The sequence below is a fragment of the Lytechinus variegatus genome, chromosome 6 (genome assembly GCF_018143015.1).
Source record: "Lytechinus variegatus isolate NC3 chromosome 6, Lvar_3.0, whole genome shotgun sequence".
Taxonomy (NCBI): Eukaryota; Metazoa; Echinodermata; class Echinoidea; order Temnopleuroida; family Toxopneustidae; genus Lytechinus; species Lytechinus variegatus.
In genome coordinates, this window is record NC_054745.1 from 7,479,848 (window position 1) to 7,492,950 (window position 13,103).

At 37.9% G+C, this 13,103-nt stretch overlaps 1 protein-coding gene across 1 annotated transcript in view; it reads right to left on the bottom strand.

Moving 5' to 3' along the window:
- Positions 1–731: 731 nt before the first annotated feature.
- The window catches only part of LOC121416942 (condensin-2 complex subunit D3-like), a 48,658-nt gene continuing 36,286 nt past the window's right edge, over positions 732–13,103 (bottom strand). Inside the window, exons 24-32 of the mRNA XM_041610473.1 lie at positions 12,841–12,930; positions 9,129–9,302; positions 8,781–8,865; positions 7,867–8,057; positions 6,929–7,026; positions 5,681–6,074; positions 4,551–4,713; positions 3,324–3,414; positions 732–1,173 (exon numbers count right to left, since the gene is read on the bottom strand). Coding sequence (XP_041466407.1) covers positions 966–1,173; positions 3,324–3,414; positions 4,551–4,713; positions 5,681–6,074; positions 6,929–7,026; positions 7,867–8,057; positions 8,781–8,865; positions 9,129–9,302; positions 12,841–12,930 — 1,494 coding nt within the window. The 3' untranslated portion in view covers positions 732–965. The remainder of the gene's footprint in view (positions 1,174–3,323; positions 3,415–4,550; positions 4,714–5,680; positions 6,075–6,928; positions 7,027–7,866; positions 8,058–8,780; positions 8,866–9,128; positions 9,303–12,840; positions 12,931–13,103) is intronic.

Here is a 13,103-nt window from a genome sequence, read left to right on the forward strand (position 1 = left end):
CATCAAACATTCACAAATATTTTTCTTTCATTTGGCTTTTATTTAAACCAACTTATCTTCAGGGTGAAACTCCCCTTTAATACTGGCAGAAAGAGAAATGGAGTAAGATCTGACATCAACACCTTTTTTCTTAATTACCTTCAGCGACAACAAATGAACACAATACCGCATCCAAAAATAGGAATGATTAGGTTTCTATTTTAATAATGAGCATAATTGGCAGAAGACAAAATACGCAGTTATCCCTGCCAGATGGAATAGTGTCTCACAGTGTGTTGACAGTGTGCTCACGGTGTGTTCATGACAGTGTGTTCATTTGCGTTCAAGGTGTATTCACGGTGTGTATAATGGTGTACTCATGGTGTGTTCATGGTATGTTCACCGTAAATTCAGTGTGGAACACAGTGTAGAGCACAGTATGTTCAGTGTGTTCATGGTGCATTCAAAGTGTGTGTTCTAAGCATCTTCAGTACATTTAGTGTGGAACACAGCATGATGACAGTGTGTTTATAGTGCGGAACAATGTGTAATCACCTTCACACTGTTAGGAGGCTCAAATTGAACATCATGAACCTCATATTCACGAAGGCCACTGCTTGAACTATCTGTAAATCCTCACTGTCGAGGTGTCCACAGTGTGAACAAATCTTCACACGTTCCACCATGAGCCTTTTAACACTGCGAGACACACATGAACACACACACACCGTCGATGACTCTCCAGTGTGAAATCATCATTTTCACATTGTGCTCCAAACCTCATATTCATAGATGCCACCATACGAATCACACCTGTAATCTTTCTAGCAGGGATACTGCATGTATATCCCTTGTTTTCCATAGAGCCTGATGTTGGCATTATAATATATTTTTCAGGAAATCTCAATACACACTTACTTTTTAAATGAAATATTCATTTATCAAGAAATTCTAAAATACTATTCTTCGGCATGGTCAAGCTTTCCTTAGCGAGCTTTCATCCGGCCGCTTCGTCGTCTCTCCGGTTCGGGTTCATTTTCAGAAGGACCTCTTCGCCTACTTCGTCGTCCTCCTGCTTCGGCCTTGTCAGAGGAGGTCGATGATGTCGGCTGGGATTCTGCTGGTGGTCGACGACTACTCGGTTTCTGGTCAACCTGGGGTGAGGTGATATTCCACAACCTAGGTTTTGGAGCTCTGGAAATAGGAACATTTAAGAGAAAAATGGAACAATGTTTTCATTAAAAAAACATTTCATTAAAAATGCACTAAGAAATCTCCAAGAGTCACCTCAAAATGTTTGGCTACTGACTAAAGCCTTTCTCAGCATTGTGACCCGATTTGACCTTAGTGATGTAATGATTGATGATCAGGGCCCTGGCTTACAAAGAGTTACCATTGATCCAATCAATCGCAACTCTAAGGAAATCCATCAGTGCCATAATTTTTTCTACAGGAAACTTGCAAAATGTCCTTTGTAAACAAAGGAGAGCACACCAAATTGTCAAGAACTCAATGAATTCATATCTAGAAACATGCATTTTATATGTTGTCTTTGCCGGCATTTCATGTCTGTAAGACGGGCCACAGGTCACAGAAATTAGGAAACTTTTATCACCCTCTGTCACTATTGTAGATGCTTCATTCAGGCTTCTCTCGATGTTCTGCAGTTCCCTGTCCAACACATGAACTTTCATGATCGCAAAACAAACCACGTTGCGAAAGTCAATTTTGTTCTCAACATACTGACAAATTTACCTCAAACCTCTCAGCAAAGACAAAGGGCAGTATGAGCTACCAATAGTCAAGTGCTTCAATATCAACATATCAAACTCTACTATGTACAATGTAAATGTGAATAGATGAACTGTTTATGAACAAATTTTTAAATAACAAAGTAACAAATAGTGTTACATATAAGAAGAATTGTAAAAGCAATTAAGCAATCTATTAGTTATTTCCCCTTTAAGGATAGCTTAGAATGATCAAGAACATTCCACAACACGTTTGTAAAAGCTTTTAAGCAGGCAGGTTCTCATCGAGATCATCAATCTGTTTAATGAACGCTTTTCAACCCATGGATTGCTGAATTTGACTGTTAATCATCGTCAACATCGTCTTCACGGACATTTCAACTCGTTACAGTGACTCTTGTTATTAATCGTGCTTCAACATTAGTTTCATCATCGCCATCATTGTGGACTTTTATCTGGATACTATCATTTGGATTATTACTTGGATATAGCATCATCACTTCAGAATTTTACCTCTAGCACTTCAAGGAATGTACATGTAAGACCAATATATATATTTATTTATGTTTTATTAGTTTTTGAGTGTTATATTTCCTGTAATAAAAAAAGGAAATTCAAATTAAATCTTCTTTGTTATTTGTTGCAGTATCGTAACAATAGTAATAAATGAAGTGAAAATTAGACCAACTGGGTATTAGACTAAATGAGAATTAGACCAAGTAGATTGTAGACCACATGGCATTACTCCAATTAACCAGTGTGTTGGCTCAGTTGATAGAGTGTCTGTCTCAAAACTGGGAGGTCAGGAGTTCAAACCCCTGGCAGCGTCAGACCAAAAGACGTTAAAAAAGAGTTGCTGCTACCCTGTTTGGCGTTCAATTATTCAAGGGGTTAAGCTACGTCGATCTGGCACTGCACAGTGGCTGCCAGGCCCACAATCCAATTCGGCCAAAAACTATATCTAATTCAGATGTCATTTTGTACGATAACATAAGGGTTTTCATTTTTCAGTTTCATTTAATATTACACCAAATTGATCAATTACTTGTAGACCAAGGGTGCGATCAATGTCGGTTTCCAAATTGAAATGGCAACAAGTATCATGATTGAAAACGTGATAACAAAACAATATGAGAAACAAAGGGTATGTTTAGTGTCCACTATTCCCAATAGTAAAAGTAAATGTCTTTCAAATCATGATTCCGAGGAACATTTAGACGTCGAAAAACATTCGTTTGTAAACACGGTCAGCTCAAATTTACGACCTTGAGCATCGGGAATGCGACAGGGAAACGTCTTTAAATTTGTTCACAAAGTGGAAGCCTACACAAACAGGTGCCAGAACTGACCTTTCTTGTGATGGGTCAAGCAGCACTAAAGCTGAACTAACGAAAGCGGGAAATATATAGCAATCAACATATAAATGGCTTTGCATTTTCAACACTGAACGGTGCACCGCTGATCGTGTTTGTGTTCAGTGTTTTGGAATTGAGTTTTCAATCATGATTCATGTTGCTGTTTAAATTTGAAAATCGACATTGCACACGCCGCAACATAAACCTATGAATTGTGGGAAGGATAAAAGCTACTCACGGTTGTTCTGGTGAGAACATGAGAACCAGATTTTCTTTCTTGATCTGAATTTCCTCATGCGAGTCCAGCTGGGGTACCCAACTCTTAGTACCTAAAATAAAAACAAAAGATACACACACACATATATATAGTTATATTGGCTTCAGTAATGTAAAAAAATAATGCTGATGACAATTCTTTGATCGCCATTGAAGTTTATATCATTCACTAAAATTTTCAACGGTCCTCCATCTTTATAAACTCCTGAAGACGGTGGGCCGTCGAAAATTACATGCTCATGCATATTTCGCAACTTAAAAATAAACAGCAGAGCTGCCAACCTGAACAAGAACATTTCAGTATTTTTAAAGCTGAAAATCAGTATTTCGGCGAGGAAATCAGTATTTTTAATGAAATACCATAGGACAACACATAAAACTGAAACTTTAGAAATCGTTATTTTGCATGAAACCATCAGTATTCTTCTCATTTTCTAAATACTGAAAATCCGTACTACTTGGCAGCTCTGAAACAGGCATAGTGGATAGTTGAACTGATCAAATGTATACAAAATTAGCTATTCTTTGAAGATAACAACATCGATGAAATCTAAATGTAATTTCAAGAAATTTAGGTCAACTAATTGAAATTTTATCACACGAACAGCCCTGCCTGCCCCTCAGTTTCTTTAATTCCTATCCAATAGTGGTTGTTTGAATAGTTTTCATCGATATCATTGCAAAATATTTTGCTTTGATGAAGCAACTTTGGGGGGAAATGATAGCGAAAATAGAAATACAGCTATGGAATTTGCATGTTCTCGTGTAATAAAATTACAAAATCATTTTGAAAAACAAAAGACATGTCACACCCACTAGCCTTGTCCTTTTTCTATGAAGAAATATGTGTCTACAGGACCTGTCACGGCCAAGATCAGGGAAGAATTTTAGGAAAGTGCCTGTTCATCTGAATTATACCGGTCACATTTGCTGTACGGCAAGTCAAAGACGGCCATTTTATTCATTTTTACGAAAACCACCTACATGTAGCTGGTACATTAAAACGGTTGTTTTAGACCCGTCGTACGGCCGCTGTAGAACAAATGTGACCAAGGTATTACCAGTGGAAGCAGTCAGTATCAATCGATCAAAATCATTGTGGTAACACCCCAACCCCCCTCCCCTGCTCTGCAAGAGCCAAGTCAAAATAGGGTTACATTGAGCCGACTCAGGGATTTTGAGGACAAACCTTTCGAAGAAGGGCGTTGGTCACTGTAGACCCTGATCGGTAGTGATGTCGGGATGGGGGACGAGAGCGGAATGATGCTCATATCCATCGGAGCTTGGAAGGTGATGTTTGCAATCGTCTTATCTGGTGTGCTGATAGCTCGTTGGATGTCTGGCTCACTCTCCTGTATACCCAAAAGAAATGAAAAAAAAAATTAAAATAGATAAAGAACAAATAACTGTGACAAGAGAAATTCTATTTCATAACAAGGAAATTCCTTTTTTTTCAATTCAATTCACAAGTTTCTAAAGTATTAAAATACACATAAAGCATGAATTATGCATGACCAAATCAACCAATTGCATTTCTGATCAGTATAGACCAGTTCGTAGTTACTTCATGGGCAATTTTGGTCAAATGACCTTTCCTTTCTTTCATCATGATAGGCAGATTTCAAAGCAAGATATTACGTAAGCTTGCCTTACATAGCAAGATGAAGAAATTGAATAGACCAGGTGACTAGAATAGCACACCAGTGAACACTTAATGAAGGTATTTGTTGCATTCCTACTTTGAATGCATATCTTAGCATGTTGCACAATGTACTTTACAACTGTGAAGTACCAGTCGTTCGTGGAAGCATTGTTTTTCTTTTGTGGATGTAAATGAAAACGACAATTCAAAAGAATACATGAATAATCAAGACATCAAAGTTGGTGCTTATCTCATTAGATTTTAAAGCACCATGTCACTTTAGTACAAATTACCTTCTGATCATGCGTAGAATCTTTTGATCATGCACAGAAAGGAACTACGAACTGGCTTATTACACAGAATTGCGATTGATCCAATCAAACACATCTATGGAAAGCCAGCAATGTCATTATCAAAAAAACATGTTTAATCAACACATTTTCTAAATATGTCCATTCATAAAATGAGTTTTCTTGAAATTCTAGTGTGCTTGTCTTTGTTTACAATGGACATTGTGCAAATTTCCTCAGGAAAACTCATGACATTGATAGTTTTCCATATACTTGAGATTGATTGAATCAATCATGGCTCTTTGTGAGATGGGGCCCAGATCTGAATAATTCTACTTAATCTTTGGTATGCATAAAGAATAAAAGAAAATCCTCAAGTTTGTGTACCTTTGATGTATTCTGATCACATGACTCCCTGAGCGGCGATCGCAGACTGGACTCCGGAGTGGTGTCCTCGCTGACGCGTACCCGCCGTACCCTCTCCTCGATTTCCGTACTGGCCCCGCCCTCATTATCCATCACTCCATCTTTCGCCCCTCCAGGTTGGGGCCGAGCCTGTGGAGGGGTACCATCACTCACCCTTCTAGCATGGGGCCCAGGCGGTGGAGGGGTACCATCACTCGCCCCTCCAGCTTGGGGACGTGGAGGGGTGCCACCCTGCTGCACCCTAGGGCTGGCGTTGGCACCAGGTGTGTTGTTTCCGGGGGTGTTGGCACGCCTGGCGGTCGCAAAGGCTCGCCGGGCGGAGTTCACTATGGCCTGGGCAGCAAGAAGTCTCTCTCTGAAAGAAAAGAAAAAGGAAAATTTAGATGAGGATGAAAACCATAACATATTATGGAAGATCAGTGAACTGTTTAATAATAATGTGACTTATAAAGCATCAAATCCACTCTGTAGAGTGCTCATGGCGCATAAAGACCACTGAGTTAGATAAAAAAAGGTTTTTGGAAGATCTTTGAAAGTCTCGACAGAGGTGCATTTTTACAATGTCTTCAAGAAGGCTATTCCACAAAGTGGGGAATGCAAAAGCAAATGATCTTTATAAAGCTTTCCAACCATTGTATATTTGCCATAATGGGAAACACTATATAGATATAGGGCTGTGCAGTCAATCACAATCATGATTTTGTGGCAGCAGGCAGAGTGGCAAAGGAACACTTTGTGAAATGAGGCCCGGATGGAAGGTTTTCTAACTAGGCCCGAGTGTGTCATTTCGGGACATCTTAAGCTGTTTTAAAAACTTTATCAGTGTTACATTTTACTATTTTCATTATTTCAAACCTGTGTTAGTGGCCACCTGTCTGTAGCAGCCACCTGCCTATAGTGACCTCTAAAACCTACTCCCATGGGGGAAGATTATGTGTATAAGAACCTGTCTATAGCAGCTACCTGCCTATAGTGACCTCTAAAACCTACTCCCATGGGGGAAGATTATGTGTATAAGAACCTGTCTATAGCAGCTACCTGCCTATAGTGAACACTAAAACCTATTCCCACGGAGGCAGATTATGTGTATAAGAGCCAGTGTATAACAAGCACCAGCCTCATTTTGTTCCCTTGGGTGGTCCCTATAGACAGGCTTCACAACTTGATGAAACTGGCCAGATACAATCGATTATTTCATGGAATACTTACTTGCTTGGGGCAACCTTGCTTGTCGGCGTCTTGGGGCTCTGTCCAGTAACCCTCGGCGAACGACCTGCCACGGACCTTGGTGAAAGAAGCTGTGGTGTCTTTAAAATTGAAGCAAACAGAAGAAATGCAATGTGAAATCATAGGACGTGTTCAGCTTTTTAAATTGAAACCTACTTCATTTATTATATAAATATTTTTTTGCATTGAATAACTATTTAATATCAAGATCATTTTGTTGTTTATTCCTTGTTTCTTTTAAAATGTAAAAGAAAAGGGGCAAGTCTATGCAATCATAAAAAACAAATGATTTTTTTTTTTCAATGATGGCAATATGACCAGTTATTCCTTTGAACTTGTTATCACAATAATCTCCTTACCTCTTTGCTCGCTGAATTAATTTGGAGGAATAATAATGACAATTGTTTCCATGTTATTTTCTTTAATTCAAGATTTCTGTATTGCACCATGGATAATGGATAGTTATTAGTATTATGTGGATGTTATATGATAACTATTGCCTTTTATTAGCTTTCTAATTTGAAGGTAGGGAAGAAAACAAAGGGTTTATAAATGACACTAAAAAATTGAAAGCACACAATTTTTACTTGCCATCATTCATATAACAGGATTTCCCCTCAATTAGGTGCCTAAAGGAGCAATAGGGGTTAAAGTTTACCTTGGATGATAGAGATTGTATTCATTCAGTCTTTCCCATACTCCACTCCCTGAGGAATAATAAGAGCTAGTTTACCTACGGCATTAATAATTGCATTCAATAGATCCTTTCTATGAAAAATGCATGCACATACTTCACTCACTGAGGAGTAGTCGGAGCGAGTTTACCTTGGGTGTCGGTAATAAGATTTAACCAGTCTTGACTGCATGACACGTATGCATAATCTCCGCCCCCTGGGGAAAGTACCACAGTTAAGGTTTACCTTGGTAAGTCCTGGAGTAGCTGGTTTCTGCATCCCTTCTGCCGTGGGCGTCTCCTTTCCTGCCTTGCCCGGCGTATTGGCCTTGTCTTTCTCCTGAACGGCTTGCTTGGCGGCTTCCGCCTGCTGTTCATCAAACTTGCGAAGGTCAAACTCGATCTCCGAGGCCAGCTGACGATCGGCCGCAAGAATGTCTGGAAGGACAAAGGACACTAAGGTTAGCGATTAATTGATGCTTGAATTTTACGATTAATTGTACATTGTAGTCAAGGCAATCAATCATGGGTGGGTCCTGGTCTAGTGGTTCTGACTCTTGCCTTTCAAACAGAGGGGCATGGGTTAGAATCCTAGCCATGGCGTGAATTCCTTCAGCAAGAAATTTATCCACTGTGCTGCACTCCACCCAGGTGAGGTGAATGGGTATCTGGCAGGATTAATTATTTGAATGCACGAGCGCTGAAAGGCAGCTCGAGCTACAGCCGGGGTAATAATAATAGAAATACGCTTAAGAATAGACTGTTTCTAGATAGATGGCGCTATACAAATGCCTATATCATTAAAAAAATGTTGTAAGCTGATTTCCAAGCTTTGTGTCCTAGGCCCCATGTGAAATACGTGGCAAGATGGTAAATAAATATCATATATGGATATAGTGAAGGCTGACAGATGAGACTCTAGACACTTGGTAAAGAATTACAAGATGACTTCAATCATGGAGTTCAAGCGGTTATGGCAGCAAGTTGAAGTGTGTAGATACATGTGCCCTGAGAAACCCTTGTGGATTATGCTTTAGTTTGTTTGGAAACCATAAAGATATGGCAAATGTTTTGAAAAACTAATGAAAACCATGATTTTAGAAAAGCATAGAAACAAATTCATAGCATGTAAATGCCTATCTTTAGTTGATAAAGCGATACCTTTGATTTCATTGCGGTACTCCTTCATCAGTTCCTTCAAGTAGAGCATCAAGTCGCCTAGCAATGGAGAATGCTTCTCCTCCAGCTAATATGATATGGAAAATATAAAAAAGTATTTGAATTGTTTAGCATTAAAAAAAAATCACCATCCTCATCATCACAGCCATCATCATCATCATTACTATCATCATCATCATCATCATTACTATCATCATCATCATCATCATTACTATCATCATCATCATCATCATCACTATCATCATCATCCTCCTCTTTATCCCCTCAGATTTTTAAAATGTCAAATCAATGTTAGCAAATATCTTTTAAAAACATGTCAGTTCATCTTACCATGTGCTTGAGGGCGATGATCACTGGGATGATGTTCTCAATGACGTTCTTCTTGACGACTTGGGAAATGAGTTTGGTCTTCGCTTGGGCCATGACGGCTTCGGCCATCTGCATCTCCTCAACAATGTCATCAGGGTTTGCTTGCTTGGAGTGGAGGGAGGCTAGCTTGATCTCCTGTTGTTAAATATACATAGTTTAATGTAGACAATGCAGTACACAGCCTATTCTATTTATTATTATTATTATTTGTTTGGCATCACCAGTCTGTTAGTCCAGGATAGGCCCCATAGAAAATTGACCAAACCTTGTTTTTTATATATACAATATTTTTTTATGGTTTCTTGTCAATTCGAGGATGCTGATTACGAATCTGGATGATGCCACTCGTATAACCTTGACCATTTTCCGCAAAATGGCAAAATCCAATATGGCCGCCAAAATATGCAAATTACTCATGAAACTCATAAAATTGTCCACACATTGGCTGTGAAATGCATGAAATTGTGTGGCAGGAGTGAAATACAATCTTAAAAAATAATTTTTGACGAAATATTTATTTTCCTGATATTCAAAATGGCCGCCATAGGCCATTGTATACACTATCATGTACAATACGAATAGGGAAAACTAATTTTCACAAAAATTAGCACTAAACTGCAAAAATCGCGATGTATGAACGAAGTAATATATGCAAATCATCATTACTAATGAGATATATTATTTATTAAGTCAAATATGGGAACATTGCTGTATTGTGATATCCGAAATAGCCACCACTGGCCCAAAGAGTATTTTGTACAATGGCAATGACCGGGGCCAAAAAAATGACAAGATTGAGCATTAAAATGCATATTAGTAAGATAAACGAGTGGAATACTGACTAAAAACATTATTGTAAATATGCCATTTATGTGATAAATGCTGTATTTTGAAATTCAAAATGGCCGCCATAGCCCCGATGTTCATCATGTACAATGCGAAAGGAGAAACTAATTTTCACACGAGTAAGAAACATAAAATGCATGTAATTGTGATCTATGAGTAAAACATTGCCTGACAACATGACATTTCTTTAGTCATACATGATATAAATACTGTATTATGAAATTCAAAATGGCCCCTATAGGCCCTAAAAGTATTATTTATAATGTGAATTGGGACATATAATTTTGAAAGAATTTGGATTTGCTAGACTATGGCATCCATATATTCCTGTTGTATGAGTAAAACGTTATTTGAAAACATTTTTTTTAATCATCGCATTTCTTCTTCCATATAGGTGATAAATACTTTTTTGACATTCAAAATAACCTCTACAAGCCCTAACTAAATTATGTAACATGCGAACAGGGAAAACTAATTTTCACAAGAGTGAGAATCATAAACTGTGATGTACGAGTAAAGATATTGTCTCAAACATTATTTCTAACTAAATACATCCCATATTGGTCGTGGACATGGTGAAGGTAATAAATGCTGTACTTTGAATTCCAAAATGGCTGCCATTGGTCCTAAAAGTATTGTGTACATTGTAACATGGGACATATAATTTTGACAGAATTTGGCTTTGCTCGACTCTAAATATTGCATATAATTGTGAATTGTGATGTAAGGGTGAATTATTGTCTAAAACCATGGTTTCTAACGAGATATATCATAATGTTGTGTAATTAAGGTGATAAATGCTGCATTTTAAAAATTGAAAATGGCCACTTATCGTATAATTTGGGTGGAGACAAATAATGTTCACAAAATGGGCATATGGCAGCCATTTTGAAATGTTGAAATACAGTATTTATCACCTAAATTACATAAGATATGATATATTTTGTTATAAATCATGTTTTCAGACAACATTCCACTCATACATCACCATTTGACCAAGCAAAGTCAAATTCTGTTGAAATGATTTGTTCCCATTCATATTGTGCATAATACCGTAAGGGACTGTAGCGGCCATTTTGACTTTAAAATAACCGTATTTATCACCTAACTGGCAGAATAAATGATATATCTTAATAGAAATTATGCTTCCAGACAATATTTTACTCATAGATCACTATAACGTGCATTTATGGTGCTCACTCCTGTGAATATTGGTTTCCCACTTTGCATTGTACATAATACAGTTAATGTCGATGGCGGCCATTTTGAAAGTCGAAAGACAGTATTTAACACAAACTTGGAACCTGAATGATATATTTCGTTATAAAATACGTTTTTAGACAGTATCCAATTAATTTATGACATATATGTATTTTAGCGCTCACTCTTGTGATTTCCTTTCTCCCATTTCTCATTGTGCATTATACTTTTAGGGCCTTTGGCAGCCATTTTGAATATCAAAATACAACATTCACCACATACATGGCATATAAATAATATATTTCGTTAATAATTATGTTTATAGTCAGTATTCCACCTGTTAAATCTTCATAATAAGCATTTTAGTGATCACTCTTGTACATTTTTTGGCCCCCATTGCCATGGTGCGCAATACTGTTTTGGCCAGTGGCTGCTATTTTAGATATCAAAATACAGCAATGTTCCCATATATGACATTATAAATGATATATCTCGTTAGTAATGATAATTTGCATATATTACTTCGTTCATACATCGCAATTTTTGCAGTTTAGTGCTCATTTTTGTGAAAATTAGTTTTCCCTATTCATATTGTACATAATAAGGTATACAATGACCTATGGCGGCCATTTTGAATATCAGGAAAATAAATATATTGTTAAAAATCATTTTTTCAGAGAGTATTTCACTCCTGCCACAAAATTGCATGCATTTCACAGCCAATGTGCGGACAATTTTATGATTTTCATGGGTAATTTGCATATTTCGGCGGTTATATTGGACTTTCCCAATTTGCGGGAAATGCTCAAGGTTACACGAGTGGCATCATTCAGATTCATAATCAGCACCCTTGAATTGACAAGAAACCATAAAAAATATTGTATATATATATAAAAAACAAGGTTATGCCTCTTCTATCATGGACTATGTGCCTGGGAAGCAAAAAGTGAACTGAATCACTATGACACGCAGGTCTCTCCTCCCGATATAACTGATTGGGGGAATGCTGGTGGACCACTACACCGGGGTTTCCCCCTTCTCTTATACGAATAGTGCAGTGGGTTATTAACTTGCAAAGGTGGTGACTCTCCTCTACACAGGCCTCCATCTAACGTCCTATCCGAGGGACTGAGTGTTTTCCATTGCAACATAGCCTACATCTATGAAACATGGGAGAAATGTTTACACACGACGCACTGGCTTCAGTCATCCGCCCGGGGTGGACTCGAACCCACGATCTTTGGTTCGACTGGCAGACGCGTTCCCGACTGAGCCAACACATTTAAGAGTTATTTAAACTTACCGCAAACAATGATTTTCTGAGAAAGTCTTTCGATTCAAGGAAAACTGTCACCATATCATCATAGATCCAGATCTGATACCTTTATTTCAACCTCACTATCACACTAAAGATCACCAACAAAAATAAGAACATGTGGGACAGTGTATTTTATATTATTTGGAAAAAGACCAAACTACTGGTAAAGCTAACAAAAATCGACTGGTTCAATATGCCCGCAGAAAAGTTTGAATGATACATGTTGCGGTTGATTGCACGCAACTCAACCAATCTTTAGCACTGAGTTATTACTATTGGAATAGTACTCCAATGCATAGCCTAAATTACCTTGCAACAGAGAATCTTCAGCGTATCTTGGAGGATGGGGCTAGACTCGTTGTCAAGAGAGAGAACTCCATCAACAAATGCTCCAAGAACCTGAAGAAAAAAATGAATAGTTCAACCAGGTCTTATCAATTTTTTTAATCCGATCACACATGGTCTAATCTGCAGATGATTAAACATGGTCGAGCTAGTTTCTGTTTGGTCTGATCTCACAGTCTAATCCTAATTACATAATTCCCACATGGTCTAATCTCACTTGGACCAAA